This window comes from Hyperolius riggenbachi, chromosome 12, assembly GCF_040937935.1.
Source record: "Hyperolius riggenbachi isolate aHypRig1 chromosome 12, aHypRig1.pri, whole genome shotgun sequence".
Classification (NCBI taxonomy): Eukaryota; Metazoa; Chordata; class Amphibia; order Anura; family Hyperoliidae; genus Hyperolius; species Hyperolius riggenbachi.
Genome location: NC_090657.1, coordinates 26615215 through 26642460, shown reverse-complemented (window position 1 = coordinate 26642460; position 27246 = coordinate 26615215). Strand labels below are relative to the sequence as shown.

Genomic DNA, 27246 nt, shown 5'->3' with positions numbered 1-27246 from the left:
ATAAGACAGAATCCGCACCCAAAGCTGAAGAGGAGGGATATTCACTCAGTCAGTAAAACGAGGAATGCACATTGGGAGATCTTGGATGTGATGTTTTTCTTTTAACAGGAAATAAGGGCACTACCCTTGGGATCAGAGCTTAAAAAAAAGGGGGGGGGGGTTGGTGGAAGGGGACAAAAGTACATGGGATTATGCCAAGGGAAGCATTTAAGATGTACACATGACATTGAATGTGTGACCGGCACATATACATAAGGGGCTTGGAGGACTCAAGTGATCACTGCACGAATTGGAAGGTCCAAGAATATACAACTCACCCATGGCAACCAGTAAAATATGAAATGTGTGTGGGACCATAACACAAAGTGAAAAATCCATACATACTGTGGAACGAAAAAAAAAACACAGATGTAGATGTACATTTGTGAAAAAGGGGGACAATGTTGCCATCCTTTTGACAACCTCAGACAACTTATGCGCTAGAACATCAACGCAGGGGGGGGGGTAAAAGTAAGAGAAACATCTAAGCAGAATATTCCTCAAAAGTTAGAATTTTCAGTCCCGGGTGGTTTCATCATGCTCTGGTGAGGTCATTGGAACAGAGATAATAAAGTCTGCATTGCTGTAATAAAAGGGTCACCCTTAAAAAAAAAAAAAAAAAAAAAAAAAGGGGGGGGGGGGTTGTCCTCCCTTGGACACTAATCTATGGGACTGTAAATGTCCTTTTGTGGATTACACTGCCTTTCTTTCTTCCCTTCAATATGTGGTTTAGGCACAATCATGATGTAAATAATTAGTTGCTCATTTCCGCTGGACATGAGTCAGCTCTGTGCCCTCAGCATAGAGGTCATCGGCACTCTATACAGAGGCCAGCTTGTGCCTTATCTTAGGGAGGTTAGAAAGAAAATAGAAGAAAACAATATTCTAAACATGTCTATTCTGGACAACATACACATAGCCAACACACTTCAATTGGCTGACAATGGAAATCCCCTTTTAAATGGTATTTGAAAATACTAGCCTATTTGCATTAAGCTCTAGACCTGAGAAATTAGGAGAGCTTCAAAGTTTTGATCTGTAGTAATAAGCAGTATACAGGTAGAACAATGTTTGAAATTCTGCCATGCATTGCATGACCTTCATCACTACAGCAGATAATCTGGAGTTGACATGCCATTTAAGGGTTAAGGAGATTGCACAATAAATTGGAATAGTTCAAGGTGGCATCTAGAGGTTTAGTAAGACAGGTGCAGACAAGAGAACAGCGGGAAGATCGAAGTCTGATGGATTACCAAAAGAACAGAGTAATATTCTAGTTTCTGACTATATACTGTATTTCACCAGAACCCCACCCAATACTACCATCTCATTCACATCTGCAATATACTCCTGCATCCACAGGACTGCAGAACAGTGCACCATGTAAACCTATTCTTGCTTGAGACCTGTCAAGCACTTCAATGTGAGGACCTCTTCTGGTTAACCTGAAGAGATCTGGCTCAAAAATCAAACTAGCACTCCAGTGTTTAAGCCCTGCCAGGGGCCACTGTAACATTACAAGTTACCAGCAGAGCAATGCTCTGAATCAACGTTCCATACAAGATCCCAATGAATGTCACATACTTTACACCCCAACAATCCATTCTCCAAGCCCTAAATGATCATGGAGTTCATCGATCCAAGCCTATCATTAGCCGATTCTTGTCCTCCTGGCTGCCCTCAGCTTTCAGATCAGCAAAGATCTGAGTGAAATATTGGGGGTCGGCGTTGATGCGTAGCATCTTGGGGCTCATCTGTCCAATGACAGACAGACATCGGTCCCAAAAAGCCTCTTTTGAACTTTCCACTAGGAAGGGCTTCAGTGGGTAAGAAATTTCATTGCCCATGTAAGAATAGGACAGATATACACAGGTTAGTAAGGAGGCCTGTAGTTCTTGCTCACTAGCCAACTCAGAAGAGATGACATCTCGGCAGAGCATATACAAGAAGACCACATTGGCTGGGGTAATGAACCCTTGGTCCTGCCATCCTTGAAGTAGTAGAGATCTGTCCACACTCCTGAGCCATAGTACAGGCTCTGTAGGAGAAAGATGCTTCAGCTTATAACACCTACGGCAGAGGAATTCTCCTAAGCATCTCAGAAGTTCACTGGTGGAGGCCTGCACTACTACACGTTTTGGAGAGGAGTGCACCTGCTGCTGTTGATTTGTTTTGCTGACAGATGACCCGGGATCCTTAGAAACAGAATCTTTAGAGTCCTTTGTAAAGCTTGACAGATTAGCACAGGATAGTGACTTTTTGAGGTTCTCACTGTTGAGGTGGGTGACATTGTTCTGGTAGCCACTATTGGTCTGACTCTTCTTCGGCTGTCTCTTCTTGGAAGAGACAGCAACCAGTCGCTTCCAAGGCAAGACAGAGATGAATGAATGTCTCTTAAGAGATTTTCCATTTTTGCTATTTTGGACGGCAGTGTAGTGAGCCACACTTGAGGAGCTTCCTTCAAACAGACCCCCTTTCCGGTAGCTTGGGGATATGGAGAGGACAGTCCCCATGGTTAGGTTGGCCCTGGTGTCAGAGCTTAGTTGCCAAGTGGAAGACTCTGAAAAGACCAGTCAAACTTCTAGCATCATTTCAAGACTTTGGTGCGTGAATCTGAGAGTCTGAAACAGAGAAGACAGTATAGTTGGTCATTTTTGCCCAGTAATATGAAATATATTTAGATTAAAAAAAAAAAAAAAAAGCAGAAACATAACTGCTGTACAAAAATAACACTTCTTAACCACTCGAATAGCCATTTGGAGACAAATAATACATCTGCCTTCTGCACTGACTGGAGGAGATGTAACATTTTTAAGAAACAACCCCCAACATTTTCATATTCATTTTTTTCCCTCTATAATTCTAAGTACACAGAATCATACATGTCTGCCCACCATTGTGCTTATAATCAAAATGTTTCTACCATGGTCATACAATTTAGACATGCACTAGGGACCTCTGAGGTTGAAACAGATGAATCTTTCAATATGGTTCTAGTTGTAGGAAATGAATTACAAGGAAAACCACAGACAGATAAAATATGCAATATTAATGCCAAATTCTTTCTGGGAATGTCATCTTTGGCCTCAATTCACGGAGTTTTATCAAACACTTTTTTAAACGTTTGATAAACGTTTGATAAATTACCTCATAGGTATAATCTAATTTTGAATTCACTAAGGTGTCATATTTTTATCGAATGTTTTACCGATAAAACGTTCAACAAATATATAACACCTTAGTGAGATTTTACCCATGAGGTAAATTATCAAACGTTTGATAAAGTGTTTGATAATGCTCCGTGAATTGATGCCACTGTCTGCAAATATTTGGCCACTGTGCTACTTTTAGTTTTTGGCAAGTAAGGTCTGCTTGGGCCTACTTAGCCTAGTAAAGGACAACTGTAGTTAGGAGCATATGGAGGCTGACATGTTTATTTCATTTTAAGCAATACCAGTTGCCTGGCTGTCCTGCTGATCCTCTGCCTCATACCTTTAGCCATAGCCCCTGAACAAGCATATGCAGATCAGACATTTCTGTCATTGTCAGATCTGACGAGATTAGCTGCATCCCTGTTTCTGGTGTGATTCAGACACTACTGCAGCCAAATAGACCAGGAGGGTTGCTAGGCAACTGGTATTGTTTAAAGGGAAATAAATATGGCAGCCTCCATATACTTTTCACTACAGTTGTCCTTTAATGAGTTCCTCAGGTAAAAAAATACAGAATCTGTCTTCATGGTAGAGGCTTTGGGGGGGGGGGGGGGCGTTAGGGTTAATACTTACCTGTTCTGGCATCATCTCTCTATACAGGTGGCCCCCTCCCCCCTTGGGGAGGGGCCCTGGCAAAAATTATAAAAAAAAAAAAAACCTTCAAGGCCCTTGCCACCCCCATCTGTGTTGCTACGGCCTGTCCTCCGTTCAGCAGCCTCTACCTAATTGGTGCCTGTCGAGCTGGGATAGGGCTGCAGAAAGCAGGTAGAGGTTTCCAAAGAGCTTGGGCAGACTTCAGAAACATGGCCGCGACTGTGCTCCCGATCCTTCATCATTAAGACAGAACCTTTCAAGACTAAACCTGTCATTTTTACCGGAGGTTCTCTTTAACCTTCCAGTAGAGATGGTCAGTGAGTGGCAAGTAATTTTAAGTTGATGCAAAATGTATATTATGCATCAAACATGTAACTTGAAACCTGACCACTTAAATGTAGTAGCGCATGATTTTGATTGGTTCATTTCTAAGCTGAATAAAATTAACATAATATCTGTACCAACACAATATTATTAGCCTTGTTAACCATTCCTACCTACCAGTAGGATTCTGGTAATCTGGTACACAGGAAATCAGGGGGGTTGCTAGGATCCTAAGAGATTCGGGGCACTTCAGCCAGAAAATGGGTGTGGGTGTGGTCATGGGTGGAGCCAAATTTACATGAATTTAGCAGCCGTCTAAGTACGTCTGCTCAGCAAAATGTTCGATGAAGCCCCCCTATCCATTAATAAATAAATAAATAAAATGTGCAGGATATCACACAAGCAGGCAATATCACTTAATCTGGCAGTTCCCTCAGCATTCCTTTACCTTCTACTGGACCCCCTCCCATAGGCCTCCTATTGAGGCCCCATAGAAGAACCACTACTCCCTGCATGCTCCCATAAAGGCACCACAGCACCCAGTATGCCCACATAGAGGCACCTCTGCACTCATCATAACTCCATTTGATGCACCACAGCTCCCAGCATGCCTGCCATTGGAGGCACCACAGTTGACTCGGCCTGGGGGACATCCGGGGCACGCCAGAATAGATCCGGGGCACATGCCACTGATCTTTGGGGCTAGAAACACCCCTGCCGGTAGATCCTAACTCCATGCAGATAGTGCCTGTGGCAGTATTTGAAGCAAGGACTCTAGCCCTGCAAGGAAAGAGTGCTAGCAAATTAGCTTCAGTACTGCTCGGTGAATTAGTGGCTTATAGATTTCAAATTATTGCTATAATCAATAAAACATTGGAGACTCCTTTTCCAAAAGTACTGAATAAACTGCTACCAAAGTGGATGAAGCCAAACAAGCCAACAAGGAAACTCTGCTATATGCAGGATGCATTGAATACGTATAGATTTATACGTGATCATCCAGTCTATCCTGAAAGGTCTGTGTCTAGTAGTCTGCATTCCGAGGTATGTGTGAATCTATGACACTACACCCCTCCTGGCCTGGGAGTAAAATCTGCAATGAGTCAGCTGCAAACTGTCACTGTCCTATCCACAGCATTGTAATCCATCTGGGTGCAACTGACTGCTTCATATTTATAGCTGTCACCATGTGGATGCAATGCCCGGTACACACCATGCAATTTCCCATTCGAGCGACGGGTCGAATCGATAATTAGACAGGTCTTATCCGATTTCCGATTGTTTATCAGGAATAAGATCAGACCTGTCGGAAGTTATCGATTCGACCTGCCGACGGGAAATTGCATGGTGTGTACCAGGCATAACATGGGCAGCACGGTGGCGTAGTGGTTAGCTCTCTCGCCTTGCAGCGCTGGGTCCCTGGTTTGAATCCCAGCCAGGGCACTATCTGCAAAGAGTTTGTATGTTCTCTCCGTGTCTGCGTGGGTTTCCTCCGGGCACTCCGGTTTCCTCCCACATTCCAAAAACATACAGATAAGTTAATTGGCTCCCTCTAAAATTGGCCCTAGACTACAGTACTTACACTTCATAATATAGACATATGGCAATGGTAGGGATTAGATTGTGAGCTCCTTTGAGGGACAGTTAGTGACAAGATATATATATATATATACACTGTACAGCGCTGCGTAATATGTCGGCGCTATATAAATACTAAATAATAATAATAATAATAATAAATAATAACATTTCTATTTACTTCAGTCCAATTATCGGTCATCTCGGCCTCAATCAGCCAGGGACAACCCCAGATATATTGCAGAGCAGACTTTAGAATGCAGGCTTTAGAATGCACAGTATGTTGAACTGCTCATGTATCTATTCTCCTCATTGTATGTTTTGCACATTGTACAGCGCTACGGCATATGTTGGCGCTCCATATGCAATAATAATGCAGAACAAGAATGCATATGCTTGTCAGAAATCTCAGACTACGGACTAGAAAGGCCCCATTCACTGTGTGGCGCTGTGGTGCGACATAACGGAGGCATTCTAACGTAGAAACTCTCACTGCACTGATACATTTACACGACATTCACAGTACACCAGGAGCAATGTCTAAAGGATGCCTTTGGAACCATAAATTGCTATAAATCGAACAAGGAAAATCAGACTGTTTTACAGCAGGGCTGTGGAGTCGAGGAGTCAGAGCAATTTTTGGCTACCTGAAGTCGGTTCTTTTCATAAACTGAGGAGTCTTTGTTGGAGTCGGACCACAGAGCTAGGACTGCGGAGTCAGCGCAATGTTGGGGTACCTGGTAAGCCTGAAAGATAAATCGAATTTAAACCGAAATCGTGATCACCAAGATCACAATTTCGGAATCGTCAAAGCGGCAATTATTGTGCTCACACATTTCCACATGGGGGAAGTTTTAAGAAGCTGCTTCAAACTTCCCCAAAGTCCCGGCGCGTGCGGCCCGCAGCGTTGGACATACCTGCCGCACTAGTCGAAACGCTGTCCGTCCTCTATAGTCGTCTGCTGGCTCTTGTGCTTGGCAAAACTCTGGGTTCCTGTATGTCACATGACATACAGGAAGTATTCTGTGCATTAGAGCCTGCAGGAGGCGAAGTGGATAGACGGGCATCACTGGACTCGTGCTGGAAGCCATGTCCAGAACTGATGCAGTTGGGGGACAGAGGAGGCACAGAGAGACACAGAGTGGGCACAGAGACAGACACAGGAGGCACAGAGACACAAAGGGGGCAAGATAGAGACAGGGGGTCAGAGGGGAAACAAACAGGCAAAGAGGAGGAACAAAGCTTGATTTGAAGGAAATCGTGAATCGAAATCGCTATTTCAGACAGAAATCGCTCAATTCAATTTTTTTCCTAAAATCGTTCAGGCCTAGTACCTGGAGTAAGAGGTTTCAGAAACTTTCAAGTTGATTTTTGTACTGACAAACCCTTGTCAGTAATCGCTGCAGGATCTGCGCTCGGTGACAGGTGACCAGAGGACAGAGAGGGAAGCCTCATTAGGTAAGCAAGTGAATTTGTACCCAAGCTCAGGTTCACTTTAAAGAACAACTCCAGCTTATACACTTTTCTAAAAGCAAATTTGGAGTGAAAATAAGCCTATGTGACAAGGAATTGTATCTGTACAATTAATAAATCAAATTTTGTTATGGGACTCAGCTCAAAGAAAACTGATTCCACGTCAGTGTTTCTAACTGTGGTTCATTAGGTCCAGCATAGAGAAGTGATGACCTGTGGAACCTTTTATCACTGTCCTGCTGCCAGGAATGTTCGCACAACCACACAGAAGTTTTATAGCCTCTATTTAGTTTTTAGGAGAGCTACTACTACAGCCTCAGTGTCCTTGTACTGGTATATTAACCTTTGCAATAAAAAATAAAAATTAAAAAAAAAAAAATGGCCACAAGCAGATTCTAGGTAGGATTAGTACTAGAAGTATAAATGCTTATTTCATCATGCCACTTAAGGTAAGCCAACACAGGTGAATTGCAAGTGTATGGATAATGCAACTTTGCAAAGGGCCAAGCTGTGATGTCAGACAAATCAAACTATCTGGCTGGCAGTTGTAGGGTTTCTCAGTATGCTGCGGTTAAATACCTATTAAAAGTGCTCCACTGAAGGACACCTGGTGATCAGCTGACTACCCAGTCAGCTGATCACCAGGTGTCCTTCAGTGGAGCACTTTTAATAGGTATGGTGCTCAAGGTTCATTGAGGTGGCTGGGGATCTATTCCTACAGAAAAGCTGCTAGAGCACAAAGTGATATATAAACGCAGGTTGGGGGGGGGGGGCAGAGTGTTTTCTGAGACCAGTCAGAGTGCCCATGCTGACCCTTGCCACCTCCACAAAACTACAATGGGCACGCGGGCATCAGAACTGCACCTTGAAACAATGGAGCGTCACCTGGTTTGAGACAAGCAAATTAGCGTCTCGCAAGTGTCATTGGGTGAATGCAGCTGAAATTAGGGTTTGTAACGCCACACACTTGACATACTGTGGCGTTACCTGGCGGCAGTGAACCATGACATGTCACGTCAGAGCACAGCTGCAGTCATGCTCAGATTTCTCTGCGGGGGAGGGAGGGCTGTCCACCGCCAGTACTCACAGCGCTAACAAGTGCCCAACTGGTCCAAGAGAGCAGCTAACGGACAGTGAAATCACAGCCTGGTACACACATAATTTTGATTGGCCAATTTTACCACTCACATGTGGTATGAGCTTACCCACAAAATCTGTTTATAGTATTCACAATCTGTTGGCCCTCATTAATACACGGAGGTGGTAAAATTGGTCAGTGATTGGCCAATCAAAATTGAATGTGTGTACCAGGCTTCAGGCAGGTCGTTTTAATATTCTGGCTGGTTAGTGTAGGATCACGTTCAAGGGGGATGTACGGTTTATTTCAGTGAGTGAATGTTATGTTGTAAAGCTTACAAGTACATTGTAATGTGGATTTCATATTTCCTGGTGCTGGAAGTTCACGGTTTTCATTTTTTTTATTCATTTCACATACAGAGCTGAAGGCTTTCCTTATACTGGCTGTCTAGATAAGGCCATACAGGCATTACCCCCCAGCTGTTGAGATGACAGAGAAACCTAGAGATCAATTGGTGTCAAGTCAGCTTGATCAGGCTAAAATGTGCATTTAGAGAGAGGAGCAGTAAAACAGAATCACTATGCAGCACTACTGAGCAGCAATAGCAGCAAGTATAGGTAAGAAGCAGATACTATTGTTCTACATACAAAGTCAAAGATTATTTGTACATTTAATAGCAAGCAAGGTTTTGATAGTAGACCAAATGTAGGACGCTGAAGTGAGAGGGATACGGAGGATGACCTATTTATATAAACAATGCACATTGCCTGGCTGTCCTGTATCTAATGCCTGGAACACACAATCAGAAATCAGATCAGACCTGTCGGAAATAATCAATTCAACCATCAATCTGACAGAAAAGTGCATTGTGTGTACAAGGCATTATACTTATAGACAGACACTGAACAAGCATGGGGAACAGATGTCACTGACAAACAATCTGACAAGATTAACTGCATGCTTGTTTCAGGTGTGCGATTCACACACTACTGATGCCAAAATGATTAGCAGCACTGCCAGGCAACTGGTGTTGGTTAACTGGCCCAGGGCCGCGGAAGTAAGAATTGAGGCTGTCTCTCTCATGCGGCGTAGATTCTACGACCCCAGTTCCCACAGTCCCGAGCCGATCTTTGCTCGCTGCGGACGCAGATTCGGCTGTTGTATAACAGCTGAGTTTCCTCCTATGGGTAGGGAACCAGTTTCTTTGGCTCCTTACCAGGTGATCACCATGAACCAATCATAATGATCCCAGCCTGCAGATGGAAAAAGATGGTCTTAGAGCGGTTAAAAAATAAAAAGGTGGCAGCCTCCATATACCTCTAACTTAAGGTTCCCTTTAAAGGACCACTATAGCGAAGAAACTAGGCAGTTAAAATCTGACAGGGGTACTTTTCCGTTAGCCGGGCGCATCCGGCAGGTGGCACTAATTACTATTCCCCCTCCAGGCCGCCATGGATAGTAGGGAAAGATGTAACTCTGGTAGAGTTTTGTCGCCACCTAGAGGATGCGCCCGGCTAACGGATAAGTACCCTGACAGGTTTTGGGCCAGTCCATCTCCTCAAGGGGGATTCTCAGGGTTTTCTTTGTTTTCAATAGAATTTCCTGAACAGCAGTTGCAAAGTCTATCTGATAAAATAGTGTGCAAGTGAGTAGGGAGGCCGGCTGGTATCTTACTATTTTGGCAGTTAAACTGCTGTTCAGGAAATGCTGTTGAAAACAAAGAAAACCCCGAATATCCCCCATGAGAAGATGGACTAGCCCAAAACCTGTCGGTAATGTCAGATTTTAACTGGTTACTTTTTTTTGCGATAGTGGTCCTTTAAAAAAACTGTACCAGAAGGCACTAGTGGTAAGCCTCTGAACCGCCCAGAGCCTTCCCAGTCCCTCTTATGGTGCACCATACCACCAAGGTCCCTGTATTACCTATTTGACAAGAACTTGTTGAATAAGCTTCTTGTGACTCCGCTCCTGCTGTGCACAACTGCATCCAGACTGGGCATGCACTAGCAAGGTCTGTGCATGCCCAATAGAACCAAGCATCCGTGTACGGAGGAAAAGAGCAGCTTTGCTTTACTGGGCATGCATAGACATTACTTGCATATGCCCAATACAGATGCGCTTGTACATGATCGGAAGCACAGCCTCAAGAAGGTCTTAAGCTACGTACTCACCGCTCGGCGGGTCCTGCGGCGGTTGCTAGTAACACCTCTTGCTGTCGGCAGGTTAAGCGCGAGGTCACGCGAAGCATGGCGGCGCAAGCGAGACTTCCACGTTCGCGGTACTTTGAGCGGTGTCATTGGGGATCTTAAGGATCCGATCCGCAGTGTCGGTCTTTAGTCATCACGAAAGGCTATGTGACACACGCAATCGTGCTTCTGTACCCAGCTGGCGACATCATGTAACATTCACCGGTTGTCGGGAAAATCGCCAGGTGGGTACATAGCTTTATACAGATATGATGGTTCAAAGATGATCTGGAAAGCCTCTGTCTGGAACAAGATGCAGGGAGGGAGGGAGAGAGGGAAACGCATGGAAGGAGGGGGATGTATGGAGGGGGAGGGAAGGAGAGAGAGATTCTACATGAACAGATGGGGAATTATCTCCCAGCATGCATGTGTGTCTGCAGCTTCCTGTAGGCACCTGCATGTGACCACAGCCTGGGGAAACCTAAAGCATATCTTAAAACCCTGAAATTAGATTGTTCAGCTTTTTGCATGGTCAGGCAAAATCCACCATTCTATATTATTACATGTAATTATTAATTCAATCCTGTAACCGGTTTTTGTGCTCCTGGAAAGCATGACAGGGAAACACCTTTCCCTCCCCATCCCAGCTCCGGATTTACCTAGATAACCAGCACTGAGATAGCCCCTTCAGCAGAGGGACAGGCTGAATTAGCTTTACCTCCCCATTCTCTGATAGGTGGCATAGAACCAACAAATAAGTCCCAGTTTACTGATGCAAAGGTCTTTTTCAAACAGGCACAAAGGTCACAAGATTAGCATTTTAGGCTCAGCAGAACGGCAATTGGGCATTATTTATTACTGCCAGTGTAGATCATGATCTTGCTGGGGTAGGCAAGGATCACGGGTTTAAAAATGTGTTAACTGCCCACACAAAGGGTACTTTTACACTATGCGCGCTGTGTTACACATCCAGAAACAGGATCCAATTGGTGTTGAAAAGTTGCATCATGTGTTACGAGTGCAATGTGAAGCATACAGTCCATAAAAGTTAAACACACAGCATTGCAATATAAATAGTGTTGTGTAATGTGATTATACTGTCTATTGCTGCACAACACAATAGTTGCAGTGTATAATGGCCCTAAAGTAAGACTTTTTAGCTTTAAAAAAGAGAAGTCAATTTCGCAGTGGGTTTTATGCTACAAGGATGGCCAGGAACCATCTTAGACACAATGACCCATATGCAATTCACTTTTCCTCCTGGTAGAGGATTATATTTATCTTCTCTTTAAAATAACTTTTCAGCACATTGCAATTGAAAAAGTATTAAAAAGTACCGTAGGTGAAAAGGTACTACCAACATTTTTTTTAAAGTATTTTAAAAAATACTGTTGGTTTAAAGGCATTTTATTGACAAGTTGTAAAAATTAAATAATAATAATAATAGCACATGGGCCAATGCCCCTTATTCAATTCATTTTTTCTCCAAAGTTTTCTCCTAGGTTATTTTTTTACACCTTATCAATATACGGTAATGCCTTTTAAGCCACCAGCAAGCAAGAAAATACTTAAAATAATTTTGGTAGTACTTTTTCCAATCACAAAATGCTGAAAAGTTATTTTAAATAGAAGACGAAAAATGATCTCCTAGGAAAAAACTTAGGAGTACGGCCTGGAACCCACTAGCAGCGCTTTTCTAATCCTTTTCTGAGCGCTTGTGATTATAAAAGCTTTTGCCAATATAATGCTATGTGTGTGGGTGAGGGGATGAGATTTAATTAAAAAAAACAAAAACCTCCCTTAGCACTGCATTAGCAAGCGCTTTACAAATACAGTAAGTGGCTCTTAGAAAGTGCTGCTAGTGGGTTCCAGGCCTAAAAGTGGTATCGGTTGAAAAGGGCGCCCGAGCTGCCTGTATGAAAAGGGCGCCGCCATAGACATCAATGTTATTTCTGGAAATATGGGCTACAAGGTGTAGAAAAGGGCGCCCGAGTTTTGATATAGGCTACAAGCGGGCTCCCCTTTGTAGCCCATATTTTTTCGGCTACAAGGTTTTCAGCTACAGTAGGGCGCCCCTTTGTAGCTAGAGTTGGGCCGAACCTCCGATTTTAGGTTCGCGAACCCTGTTCGCGAACTTCCGCGAAAGGTTCGGTTCGCGAAAAAGTTCGCGAACCGCAATAGACTTCAATGGGGAGGCGAACTTTGAAAGTTTTAAAAAATTCTATCAACTGGAAAAATGATAGAAAACATGGAGCCACACCTAATTGAGTGAAATACACATCACTGCTGGAGGACCCGCCCTCCTCCAAGCAAGGTCCTTTATACCATTTGCCTACCTACACTAATTAGTTATGGGACAGCTGCTACACACTCTGCTAGGGAGATTTTAATTTCCCTCCACCCTCCACCCTCCTCCCTCCACCCTCCTCCCCTTCTACCTATTCCCTCCTACCGGAGGGAGGAGGGTCTCTTCTGCCAGGGAATTATACTATTTTAAAAACCAGTATACATCATACCATAGCTGGTACATCATACCATAGCTGGGAATACATACATGAGTATACATCATACCATAGCTGGGGATACATACATGAGTATACATCATACCATAGCTGGTAATCGAACCCAGATCTCACTGTGTGGTGAGCACGTCACCCTAAGCACTGTACCACTACAGAAGTAAGTGAAGCTAGCCTAAAATTTAACATTTATGCTCAATGCAATAGAACCATTAGGTTGCTTAAAGGAGAACTGTAGTGAGAGGTATATGGAGGCTGCCATATTGATTTCCTTTTAAGCTATACCAGTTGCCTGGCAGCCCTGCTGATCTATTTGGCTGCAGTAGTGTGAATCACACCAGAAACAAGCATGCAGCTAATCTTGTCAGATCTTACAAAAATGTCAAACACCAGATCATACCATAGCTGGGAATCGAACCCAGATCTCACTGTGTGGTGGGCACATCACCCTAAGCACTGTACCACTACAGAAGTAAGTGAAGCTAGCCTAAAATTTAACATTTATGCTCAATGCAATAGAACCATTAGGTTGTTTAAAGGAGAACTGTAGTGAGAGGTATATGGAGGCTGCCATATTGATTTCCTTTTAAGCTATACCAGTTGCCTGGCAGCCCTGCTGATCTATTTGGCTGCAGTAGTGTGAATCACACCAGAAACAAGCATGCAGCTAATTTTTCCTTTTAAAATAATACCAGTTGCCTGAATTGCCTGCTGATCCTGTGTCTCTAATACTTTTAGCCACAGCCCCTGAACAAGCATGCAGATCAGGTGCTCTGACTGAAGTCAGACTGGATTAGCTGCATGCTTGTTTCAGGGTGTGATTCAGCCACTATTGCAGTCACAAAGATCAGCTGCACTGCCAGGCAACTGGTATTGTTTACAGGAAACAGCCATATCACTCTCAGTTAAGGTTCCCTTTAAAGGAGAACTGTAGTGAAAGGTATATGGAGGCTACCATATTGATTTCCTTTTAAGCAATACCAGTTACCTGGCTATCCTGCAGATCCTCTGCCTCCAATACTTTTAGCCCTAGACCCTGAACAAGCATGCAGCAGATCTGGTGTTTGACATTTTTGTAAGATCTGACAAGATTAGCTGCATGCTTGTTTCTGGTGTGATTCACACTACTGCAGCCAAATAGATCAGCAGGGCTGCCAGGCAACTGGTATAGCTTAAAAGGAAATCAATATGGCAGCCTCCATATACCTCTCACTACAGTTCTCCTTTAAGCAACCTAATGGTTCTATTGCATTGAGCATAAATGTTAAATTTTAGGCTAGCTTCACTTACTTCTGTAGTGGTACAGTGCTTAGGGTGACGTGTCCACCACACAGTGAGATCTGGGTTCGATTCCCAGCTATGGTATGATGTATACTCATGTATGTATTCCCAGCTATGGTATGATGTACCAGCTATAGTATGATGTATACTGGTTTTTAAAATAGTATAATTCCCTGGCAGAAGAGACCCTCCTCCCTCCGGTAGGAGGGAGGAGGGAATAGGTAGAAGGGTAGGAGGGAGGTGGGAGGAGGGAGGAATTAAAATCTCCCTAGCAGAGTGTGTACCAGCTGTCCCATAATTAATTAGTGTAGGCAGACAACTGAGTCAAATGGTATAAAGGACCTAACTTGAAGGGAGGGTGGGCGGGTTCTCAAGCAGTGTGTTTGACAATAACATGTCTGCTGACAGTGAAATGGAGGCTAAAAATTTTGCTCAATACAGCATTATGGGGCGAATCGAACTTCCGCAAAAGTTCGCCTGATGCAGGCGAACGCGAACCTCCAAAGTTCGCCTGGAACCGTTCGCAGGCGAACCGTTCGGCCCAACTCTATTTGTAGCCCATATTTTTTCAGCTACAAGGTTTTCGGCTACAGTAGAGCGCCCCTTTGTAGCCCATATTACTGCATTTTTTGTAGCCTATGTTTTTATATGGGCTACAAGTGCTGGAAGCCGAATTATTTCATTCCCCCACTATCCATGGCGGCCTGGAGGGGGAATAGTAATTAACACACCCCAGAGTTTTTTTGTAGCCGAAGTTTTTATATGGGCCACAAGCACTGTAAGCCAAATTATTTCATTCCCCCACTATCCATGGCGGCCTGGAGGGGGAATAGTAATTAACACATCCCGGAGTTTTTATATGGGCTACACCAGGCGCCTTTTTTGTAGCCGAAGTTTTTATATGGGCTACACCGGGCGCCTTTTTTGTAGCCGAAGTTTATATGGGCTACACCAGGCATCCTTTTTTGTAGCCGAAGTTGGTATATATGGGCTTCACCAGGCGCCCTTTTTTAGCGGCGCCCTTTTCATATAGACCCCTAAAAGTGAATTGAATAAGAGCCAATTTGTCTGGCAACTGTAGTGATGTCTTAACTTTTGTGGGATGGACTCTTCATAGTCCGTTTACATAACCAGCTCAGTGTAAAAATGGGCCAGAAGATTATGGACTACAGAATTGGAGACTTGTGACTTTCCATTATTTTCCCATAAAATTCAACTGTCTTGCCTAAGGGAGGGAAAAACAAAAAAAACAGTGACCAAGTTGTGTAGTGGGACAGCTGAATCTCACGAGTAGCCATACAATAATTCAAGTGTAGAAACCTCAGCAGTTCCACTATTGAACCATGACATGACCAACTGACGCCTGTTTGTGTTCTCAATGCAAAAAAAATGTGTAATGTGTACTGTATACGGTTTTTGAGTTGAACTGCTTCCGTGGAATAGGCACTATGAGAAACCTGCTATGTGGGTTAGATTATAGGCCAGACGGAACTAGCAAACAGCCACAGGGCTACAATCTGTACTTATGAGAACTCTGACAACACAGAGTCATGTGTCAGGCTTACAATTCCATTGTAGAACATAAATGAAAACAGAATGCAATGATTTTCAAATCATTTAAACCCTATAATTAAAAATTGCACAAGGACAATGTATCAATATGTTTTTGAAGATTCACTTATTTTGAATGTGATGTCAGCAACACACACCAAAACAAAACATTTGGAAAGGGCTTAGTTTACCACAGCGTTGCGTAACTTTTTTTTTCTCTTTCTTTAAAGTAAGGCCCGGTTCACATTAGCTTTTTTTGCGCATCGAAACCAGAACGTATACTGTACAAACGTAACGGATGTGAAAGGATCCAATGTTAACCTATGGATCCATTCACATGGGTCTGTTGGTACGCATACGTTCCATCCCTAATTTTCCGGACAGTTCTGCTTAGCGGAACGGAACCGGACAAAAAATGCTGCAGCACTGGGGGCAATGGAAAACGGAACGTTTCTTCACACTAGTAAAAAAAAAAAAAATGACCGTTCCACGGGGGATGGGGGCATGAGCCGACACGAACTTGAGCGACGGGAGGGTGAGGGAGGGTGCAGCAGCCGAGCGAGTGGGTGAGGGAGGGTTTATGCATACCTAATCTTCCGTAGCAGCCGGCGGTAGAGGCTTCAGTCTTCTTCTGACTAGTCACATGACGCACTGCGGAAAAAGAGGAAGCCTCTACTGCAGGCTCCTACTGAAGATTAGGTATGTATTTGCGGAGTTAAAACGGATCTGATCAATCATCAGATCCATTTCACTATGTAAACCGGGCCACGGACAGAGCCATCGGATCCGGTGAAGTGAAGACTGGATCCTTTTTGGCTGAAAGGCTGATGTGAACCGGGCCTAAGCATGAAGCCAGGGGGGAAAAAAAGTGGATACTTACCATTGTAAGAGAGAAGCCCTTGGATGCTCCAGAGGCTTCCTCAATCCTCCACGACCCCTCTGCTGCTGGCTGGGACACTCTTCATCTTCGTGACTATACTCACCTCCATGTATGAGCGCGGCCGACCTGCACATGTACCAGTAGGGTTTGTGCCTCCACAGGACATGGAGCCACTTGTGCACGAGTAGCTTTGTGCGACTGCACAGTAACGGAGGGGCATGGGAAGGCCGAAAGAACCTTTGGACTATCCAGAGGCTTCCCTCTACTGAGGTATTTTGTCTGGCTTCAGGTACCCTTTAACACTCTAAAGAGAATTACATGGTAGAGTTTTAATTGCCATTTGTGGATGCAGGGACAGAATGTGTTCACAGACCATGCTTTTCAGAAGTGTTCCTGGGCCCCTGCCACAATTTCCACTGCAGAATCATGTCTGTATTTAAGTCAGTCCCACATGAAGGCCCAAACAGCACAGCCATCCAATATTGGCTTTCGAACTTGTACTTTGAGTACAGAAAATACTCCAGGTTCTCGGACTCTTTCAATGATACTATACTGTATATCGTAGATCAAGGTTTCTCAACATCATTGTTGGACATACCCCTTTATTAACTGCACTGGCTAAATACTCCTTACTGTTAAACATCAACTTGAGTACCCTTGACAAATATTTTTGTCAGGTGTACTCCGTTGTGTATAAATGTTTTTCAATCATTCCTTGAAACCTTAAGGCCACATACACACATCAGACCATAGTCTTTGGAAAATGAAAGATCACAGACCAATTTTACCCCCTTCCATGTAGTATGAGAGCCATACCTACACAGTCTAATCTATGGAGCTGAATTCCCCATCAGACAGAAATCTTTGCAAGATGCTGCACACAAAGATGCTGTAGACATTCAAAAGATCAGTATCTGCAAAAGATCAGTATCTGCAAAAGATCCGTATCTGCAAAAGATCCGTATCTGCAAAAGATCCGTATCTGCAAAATGCATTTATAGTCTATGATATCTGCAGATCATCATACACACCTTGTTTAACAGACATTCATCTGCAGATCATCATACACACCTTGTTTAACAGACATTCATCTGCAGATCAGATCCACCAGGATGGATTTTCAGATCTGCAGATGATTGTCTGATCTGCAGATGAATGTCAGTTAAACAAGGTGTGTATGATGATCTGCAGATCTCATAGACTATGAATGCAATTTGCAGGAACAGATCTTTTGCAGATACTGATCTTTTGTGTCTGTACAGCATCTGTGTGCAGCATCTTGCAAAGATTTTTTTCTGATGGGGAGTTCAGCTCCATAGAAAAGACTGAAGGTGTGGCTCTCATACTACATGGAAGGGGGTAAAATTGGTCTGTGATCTTTCATTTTCAAAAGACTATGGTCTGATGTGTGTATGTGGCCTTAAGCCCCATCTACACGAAGCAATGTTACTTATCAATCGAGCCGCTGATGCGGGCTCGATTGATAAGACCTGACAGGTTGGACCTTGCCACCGCCGATTCCCTGCTCGTTCCCCACGAGGGGACAATGGCAGGGAATTGAGCGGAAGATAAGCGGCGCCGGGCGGGGACGAAGGCGGATCGAATCCGGCGCAAGCGCAGCGAGCGGGAATGCGGAAGAGGCGATCCGGCGGCTAATCGAGCCGCCGGATCGCTTCGTGTAGTTGAGGCTTTAGGCTGGATTCACAATTAGATGCGTTGAGTTGCCGCAGCTTTTTTCAATAGGATTTGATGCAACATAGCTAGTGAGAATCCAGCCTTAATGAATCATACTGTAAATACTTATTCAGGTTTATGTATGTTTTACCATTGTTTACTCTAATATTACCATATTAAATTGACCATGACAAGTAAAAGTACCTGTGTACAGGGTTTTGAGAACCTCACTGTGACACAGAGGCGCCGAGTATCGTTTGTTTTGCTAGATGCTGTAACTCCTTTTTCTATTGCCTGAGGAAGCGGGCGCTGACCCGTGAAACGCGTTGCTTTGTTTTAACTGGAGTTCGTTAATAAATAGACAATGTACAGTCGTGTTGTGTCTGCTTGGAGGAGGTAAGTCCACCACTGCCTCTAATTACCCAAAAAATTTTGGCTTTTAAGCTCCTTTAAAACCCCTTTTGGCGCATCTGTTCTCTCCTATATAATATTGTATCCACCCTGGGTGGAGGGTTGTGACCCTTTTCTACTATCTACAGAGAGCGACTTCTTATTCCTGAGTGGGGTCAGGATAATCTCCCCACCTGCCTTTACAGTGGTTGCCTATTGGTGACCCATGCTTGTGAGTATAACAACTATTACTCTTTGTCATTATCCCCTTTGTCAATACATACTACACTATTGGGGCTCTTGGTGTTCCTCTGTTTATCTCATTTGCAAGTCTGCATGGTAAAGGTTGACATCATTTATAATGCACAAATAGACATGCTTGACTAAAAGTAATTAAGGCGGCAGATAACGACCACCTCAGCCAATAATCAAGGGTGTGTACAGCAGCCCCCAACTCACCCTACCGACGGCTAGCTTAACCACTTAAGTACCAGCGGTGTCAACCCCCTTAAGGACCAGAGACCGCTGGTACCAGAAACGGCGGAACACCAACGAATCACTGCACATACCCGCCGCACGTCGGTAACCTGGGCCACCCACTCTGCCGTCTCTACACCGGCAGAGTCATGTGAGCCGGTCAGGAGCCACTTTCATTGGCTCCTGACCCTGCCTACCAATGTAAGCCAATGGGAGCAGCTTACGTTGATAGACAGGGTCAGGAGCCTATTAAATCGGCTCCAGACCTGCTCACAGGGCTCTGCCGTCATACAGACAGCAGAGTGAGTGAGCTGCGGCGGGGAAACAGCGGCGAGATCATCGGGAGCGACGAAAGTGGCGAGAACAAACAGCATCTGTTGATTAAAATCTACGCCCTGCCAGCCAGGTAGACACCAAAACAGAACATAGATTTCAATCAATCATTCTGGTCCTAAAGTAGTTAACTGTTCACACATGCGCCAAACCGCCGTCTGTCCACCCTCCCCCCATAGCAATACAGTGCATTGTCCGCTACATAGTCTGTACTGGCTGGCACAACAATGTCGCCCAAGGGGATCAGGTTCCAATACCAAATGGTGACATAAGTCAGAGGTAGGAGCAGCTGCCCAGCAACCCTAGTGCAGTTAACATACAGGTCTCCACAATGGAGTATTCATACTCTCATAGGAAAGTAGGAGGAGGATCCTCTGATAGTGGAATAGAATAGTGGTCTACTAAAAACAGAAGAATCTATCATGGCTCGGAACGGTCAGTGAGATGATACAATTAAGGCCTGGTGCACACCAAAAACCGCTAGCAGATCGGCAAAATGCTAGCAGATTTTGAAACGCTTTTTCTTATTTTTCTGTAGCGGTTCAGCTAGCATTTTGCGGTTTTGTGAAGCGTTTTTGGTGTAGTAGATTTCAGATATTGTTACAGTAAAGCTGTTACTGAACAGCTACTGTAACAAAAACGCCTGGCAAACCGCTCTGAAGTGCCGTTTTTCAGAGCGGTTTGCGTTTTTTCTATACTTTACATTGGAGGCAGAAACACCTCCGCAATCCAAAATCTGCAGCAGCCCGGGAGTATGCGTTTCTGCAAAACGCCTCCCGCTCTGGTGTGCACCAGCCCATTGAAATACATTACCCAAGCGTTTCCACATCCGCAAGCGGATCGAAAAACGATGCTGAACCGCTCTGGTGAGCACTAGGCCTAAATGTAGGATTTATGAAGCTTGAAAACAGAGCAAATGCCACTGCAGCAGTATTTGATTTGTCCATTTTCCAGCTGCATATACTTTCAGAACAATTGTAACAGCTTGGAATGATTTGCATCTCACTGGCCCATTCTGTAGTTCCTTGACCAGGATGGCTCTGCACAAGGCAGGGGATATCTGTAGACAGTGAACATAAATCACTGGTTGGGGTAATGGTTTAATGTCTGCATGAGGCTTCAGATATTAGTCCTGCACATATGCTGGATGAACGTACTGTAGTTCAAAAAGTATCTTATCATTGTGCTCGACAAGCAGACGACCAACGGAAGGAGTCTTGCTGCAGCTTAGCAGGAGAATTGCAAATGATTGGCTGAGGACTTTCGAAGTTGGCAGATCACTAAGGGGGAGGCCACCACTACTGATATTAATGCAACAGTGTCCTCTAACAGTGAAGTGAACAGAACTCGAGCATGTGAATGTGGCTTAAAACACCAGCATAAACTTATTTTTTCTAAAAATATGCGCAACCAATGAAATAGAAATTCCTTGTTAATTTTGTAACAGAAGCTCCCATTGTCACTAAAATAAGTTTGTTGCAGGAAGTGAGGCAGTTATGCATTACAGTACAGACAAGGATCCATTCAGTAATGAAATTAGCCTAATAAGATTTGTCACACACTTGATTAGGCCATCACGAGAGTCACAAAACTGAGCTTTGTGGAATCATCAAATATGCCTTCATGTATACTCTTCATAAAACGTATTTTGGAGATCATCTCCAACTAGGGTACAATTGCACATACCACACTCGGGATCAAGGGCACCTGTACACACACTAGGTTCTCAGCAGAGGCAGTCATCGACTGCCTCAATTATGTGTTAAGGAGCAGACCAACTGCGGAGGAAGAGGCATATGTTCTGTGAATACTAAACTGGAGAGCCAGCGTGGCTTTGTGGTGGGAGTCTGGTGAGAAATGCAGCAATGCTCCACATCCATCACCTCTACCAGCAGGCAGCTTGGATCTATCTCTGTCAAATGCCATCTTTGGTTTGCCATTTCTCACTACGACCACTATCTGTTGGCACCAATCATGGACCTTCTGTTTCTGCCATTAGTCAGCTTGGGCTCCGCATTTCTGTTGTCACTCAGCCTGGACCTGCCATTTGTCAGTAGCAACCATAACCCCCCCCCATCTATATCTCCCCTTCTGCTTTGTAGGCAGTTTGGGCCTTTTCATCTCTGTCCAAGTCATAATGGACCCCACTTTACCTGACATCCACCATGACTTCCCATCTCTGTCAGCAGGATTTCACTTGTCTATGACTGGCTATGTCCATAAAATCTTTCCTATCAGTCTAATCACTTATATCCAATCTGCCTGAAACATGTCTGGTCAATCACCTATAGCTCGTACCCGCGCCAGAAATCCAGTATGTGTATGGCAGCGCTGATCCCTCTTGACTGTTCGCCCAGCAATACATTCTGGCTGGTCACTTCGGCCGACAGCATGGTTCTCCCTGCATACTCTGCCCTGCGTGATATCACTCTCACGCTGCATCGTACTTCCTCTATTTCCTGAAAAGCAACAGAACACGTTGCTAGCCTGCAAGCTAGTGATGCATCTGCCAGCCTTGGACCTGCGATGTCGCCTAAAAGATCAGGTATCGATCCCCACCGTTAAGACGTGTATGTGCCTTATCCATTTCAGGTCAGTTTAAAAAATGGAAATGGTGGTGGTCTGGCATGTTGAATATCTTCATTGCACAGGAACAAGGAATATCGGCAAGGAATTCTTAGGAAAATTCAGTTGCTTTAAGCAGCGCAACACTAGGGGTTTGACTCCCAATTTAGAGATCTTTGAATTGGACCCACTTATTACGTCATTATCCTGCAGCTTGTGTGAAGGAGTTAAAAGTACATCTGAACTGAGAGGGGCATTTTTATTTCCTTTTAAACAATACAAGTTGCCTGGCTGATCTCTTTGGCTGCAGTAGTCTGAATTACACACCTGAAACAAGCATGAAACTTATGCTGCGTACACACTCGCGACTACGGTCGTTTGAAACAGCTAATTAACGATCGTTCCGCCGACAATCGGGGAAAGAACTTTACCAAACGATCATTAACACGAACGACAAAAGAACGACATCGGGAAGATGGAAATATCCAACCTGACGGATCGTATCTACCGACAATCGTTACAAAACTATAGTGTGTACAGACATCGGCCGAGAACGATCGTTCCAAGGGCCAATGCGCCTGCGTTGAATTCTGCCAAGCTTCAGTACTTCCTTTGTAGCGTGGCCGTAAAGATTGTTACATTGCTCATTTCAATTAAACTTTGTTTTCAAGTTAACAATCATATATTTATATCTATTGTAACTCCATGTCAGTGTTTTTTTTTTTTATTTTATATAAATATGTACGCAACATATCCTTCTGATCGTTCTTTTCTGCGAGAACGATCGTTAAAATGTGTATGATGATCGCTGCATCCCATCGTTGCATTCCAATCTTTCCAATGTCGTTCGTCTGGTAACTATCGTTCCTTGCAAACGATAGTTATCGCAAATGTGTACGTAGCTTAATCCAGTCAGACTTCAATCAGAAACACTGGAGTTGCATGCTTGTTCAGGGTCTATAAGGTCTATTTAAGAGTATGGCCCAGTGCACACTGAGCGGATCCGCCGGCCGCATCCGCCTGTTAATCCGCGTGGCTAATGTAAATGAATGGGCTGGTGCACACCGGCGATTTGAGGTTTTTTGCAAACTGCCTCCTGCTGCACGTTTGCGGTTTGCAAAAAAACTCAAACCGCCGGTGTGCACCAGCCCATTCATTTACATTATCCTCGCGGATCAACAGGCAGATATTGCCGGCGGATCGCATCCAAATCCGCTCGGTGTGCACTGCGCCATTTATCTGCCCTCCGCACCCAAAACCGCTAGCGTTTTGTGGATCTGCTAGCGGTTTTGGTGTGCACTGGGCCTATTAGAGACAGAAGTTCGGCAGGACAACCAGGCATTATGTATTATTTTAAAAGAAATAAATATGTCAGCCTCCATATCCCTCAATCTTCAGGTGTCCTTTAAGCTTGAACACAAAATAAAAAGAATATCTGCAAGATATGGAAACATCTGCTCGACTGACTCCAGAAACTGATACGTTTGTACAGCTGCTCATTAATTGACTGGCATTTCACCACTTTGATTTGCTGCAACCATTTCTGGTTCCTCTTGAGCAGAAATTTGCTTCCATTTCTCTTCAGCTGTAGTCTGCTTCCATCAGAACCCACCTCACCAGGGTGTTTTGCTTGGGGTCAGAGTCCCTTTAAGATGTAGCCAACGACACGTGACTAAATAGCTGCGGTGAGAAGTCCAATGAATAGACCTCCAGAGAGGTCATTCTCCGATAGATGGAATGTCAGTGTTTTGATGTGGGATTGACATTATATACAAAGCCAGATTTCACACAATGCACTGCAAGCCTCCAGCCCGGGGCGCCAGCTGCCATAATGGTTGACTGGCTCTAGCATGCAAGCATATTCACATCACTGAATGCTGGAGTGGAGTGTGTGCGGGGTAAAGGGGGGAGTGGAGTGTGTGCGGGGTAAAGGGAGGGGGGGGCAGAATTATGAAGGAATATTGCTCTGATGAATCATTGATATGGAAAGACATGAGTAAAGAGGGCTGGTGGGTGAGAAATGCTAGAACAATGGTAATCTGAAGGCGAACAGAGTTTTAAGATGGTAGAGGGTTCATGAAATGGAGTCATAAATAATGGAGTATTTCTATAAGGAAATATTAGTTGTTTTGTATTTACCTCCTTTTGTATTATTATGCATAATATAGAGGAGTATTGAACATGCTCCATGACATTCTATAGTATTGCCTATTGTCCATCTACGCAATAGGATGAACTGTATCTATTTAACAAGGCAATTAACCACTATTTCACACAAAATGTATATGCCTGGCTGTAAGGGTTGGGCATACATATTGATTTTGCCTGTCAAAATCTAGCAGATGCGATCACTCTGTAAGAATCGGCTAGAAATCGATGCCACGGCCAGCCCTATCAATTTTTGGCCAAATTGGTTGCTTGCATGAATTTAAGTTATAGATTGTGGCGGGTCAGAAACGGCGGCAGATCGACAGCCCATAGCACCACGTCGAAAAATGCAACGCTGCAGACAGATTTCATGCTGAAATCTATTAATCTATGCCTAGTGTGTGGCAGTTATAGATCCCTCTCAGATCAGATTTGTTAGGGATCTATCTAGGTGCCAATTAACGGTACAATTTTTCACTAGATGCGATCTTTTGATGCAATTTGAATGATCGTAAGTAATCTGAAGGCAATTATCAATTGGGTACTTATCCGTTAGCCGGGCGCATCCGGAAGGTGGCGCTAATTACTATTCCCCCTCCAGGCCGACATGGATAGTAGGGAAAGATGTAACTCTGGTGGAGTTTTGTCGCCATCTAGAGGATGCGCCCGGCTAACGGATAAGTACCATCAATTGTTTACATTTACTGAACGATTCTTCAAATGCGATCATATTTTCCAACTTTCGGATCGATTTTATCTTATAAGGCAATCGACCAAAGAATATTTTGATTGCCTTCATAAACGGCAAATTTTCTATACAAGTCGATCGTAAAAATCGCATTGAAAGACCGCATTTGGTGGACAAAAAAATTGTACCGTTCATGGGCACCTTAATGGTCGAATCTGGTCGACCTCTATACAAGCAAAAAGCACGGTTTTGGGGGGGGATGGAGTTCATCCAGAGTGCTATGTACAGTAACTCATAGCAACCATCTTGTATTGTACTGAATGGTGCTTAACATAGAATAGGATTGGTATTGGCCAATGCGCTCGGCCCATCATTTTTTTATAATGGTTATTGACCATTCCTGACCAACTCTGGGGGTACTGGTTGGATAGATTTTCATATAATATTGTTTGTTCAATTGCTTGAAACCCTGGTATCCAAATTGATAAAAACACTGGAAAACCCTTTCTGCAGACATTTCACGTTGACAAGCCAGGCAAGATCTGAAATCTGCAGTCTGCTGGGCCCAACCTATTCCAGCCAGTATTCAGTTATTCATTGTACAGAACTGCAAAACCCCTGCATGTGGGTTGCACAAGTCCTGTTATGATTGTATGACAGTGAGGAGGAGACTTTACCTCGATCTCAAGGACTGTCCGGTAGATACAGCTCTCAGAACGGAAGAGCCTAGCCACTGATTAACCCTATCACAACCAGAAGCCTATTGTTCCCTCCTGTCACTCAACGTGGCTTCTATGGCATTTTAATAACTAATCTGAGATTTATAAGCAGGAAGGAGGATCTTGTGAATGCCCCATGGAATCATAAGACCTTTCTGTGTCATGTGTGCTTCTGTCCATCACTACCACCATGCATATTCTCTCCCTAAAAAGGTCCCCATGAACAGTACAATTTTTTTCATCAGATGTGATCTTTCAACTTGATCTGTTGCAACGTGTGGGGAAAATGAATGCAAAACAATTCTACGGTCAATCGGAACAGAAAATTTAATCGATCTGAGGCTCCCTGCACACTGCATGCGATTCCGCTTTTTTATCGTTTTTTACATCCGATTCCGATTTTTAATCTTTACTGCATGCTGCATTTTTTTATCTTATTTTCTGTTAAATGTATTCAAGGAAAAATCGAAATTGAAAATCGGAATCGCAAAATGGATTGCAGTGTGCAGGGAGCCTAAATGTTGGATTTTACAATCTAATTGGAAGAAAGAAAATGCCCTAACCCACCCATTTATGGGAACAATCGATAATTACCTTCCGATTACTTTTGATCTTAAAAATCGAAAGATCACATCTGATGAAAAGAATTGCACAGTTAATGGGCATTTCAGCACAGATTTCGCAGCACCTACCTCTGGATGTGTTTTGGGGGGTCGGTAATGAGGCAGTGATTCCAGCAGGCTCAGTTGTAGGAAGGATCTGATGTCATCCCCATGAATGAAGATGGCTAATGGCAGCAGGCTATGGACCCGGCTCACACTGCAGCAGGCTATGGACCCGGCTCACACTGCAGCAGACTGAGGCTGCTGCATGCTGGAGCTGCAGTCTCTGCACAGCTGGGCAGTAGCTGACTGCTGCAGCAGGCTTTCATCCGAGAGTCATCCAGCAGGCTGAGGATCCCTCCGGCTTCCTGAGCAATGGGTTCCGCTAGAATCCGGATGCTTGCGGTGTGCTGCGACCTCAATCTCCGAATAGCACCGCAGATCTCCTGATTTCAGGCTGCTGACTGTCCCGATGGATGGCTGCTGGCCCCGTCAGTAATGCATCGCTCCATCTAAGCACACAGAGCGTATGCCTCTTCTTCATACACCCAGCCTGCTTCCATTATAGCACTGAGTGTAGCACTAAGCACACAGGCTGCGCTCGCATTGATTGTTGTGTATTTGCAGCCCACTGCCCAGCAGCATTCTGTGCTTGAGTGACAGATTGAGCACAGGCTCTGGCTCCGCCCACTTGTGTGTTCTCTGGGCAGAGCTGCAGTCCCAAGCACAGCCCATCTTCTCACTCAGTCTCTCCCCCCAGTAGGGTTAAATGGGCAGGAAGATGTGTTCCAGCTAATTGTATAGCGTGTCTGTGGCCTCAATTGCCCAAGTGGAATTGTTTCTGGTGAAACATAAAAAATCGGAATAGAAGCATGTAGACATGCAGGAAGCATATCAGGGGCAGCAGCAAAGCATGCCCACAACTGAAGTGCTAT

General features: G+C 44.2%; 1 protein-coding gene across 1 annotated transcript; it reads right to left on the bottom strand.

Moving 5' to 3' along the window:
* Positions 1 to 680: 680 nt before the first annotated feature.
* On the bottom strand, positions 681 to 26921 carry CDK5R1 (cyclin dependent kinase 5 regulatory subunit 1). Its single transcript, XM_068262282.1, has 2 exons — positions 26402 to 26921; positions 681 to 2660 (listed from the first exon to the last, which is right to left on the bottom strand). Exon 2 carries the CDS (start codon positions 2550 to 2552, stop codon positions 1671 to 1673), a length of 882 nt encoding a protein of 293 aa, XP_068118383.1. The 5' UTR covers positions 2553 to 2660; positions 26402 to 26921; the 3' UTR covers positions 681 to 1670.
* Between the last annotated feature and the right edge of the window lie 325 nt (positions 26922 to 27246).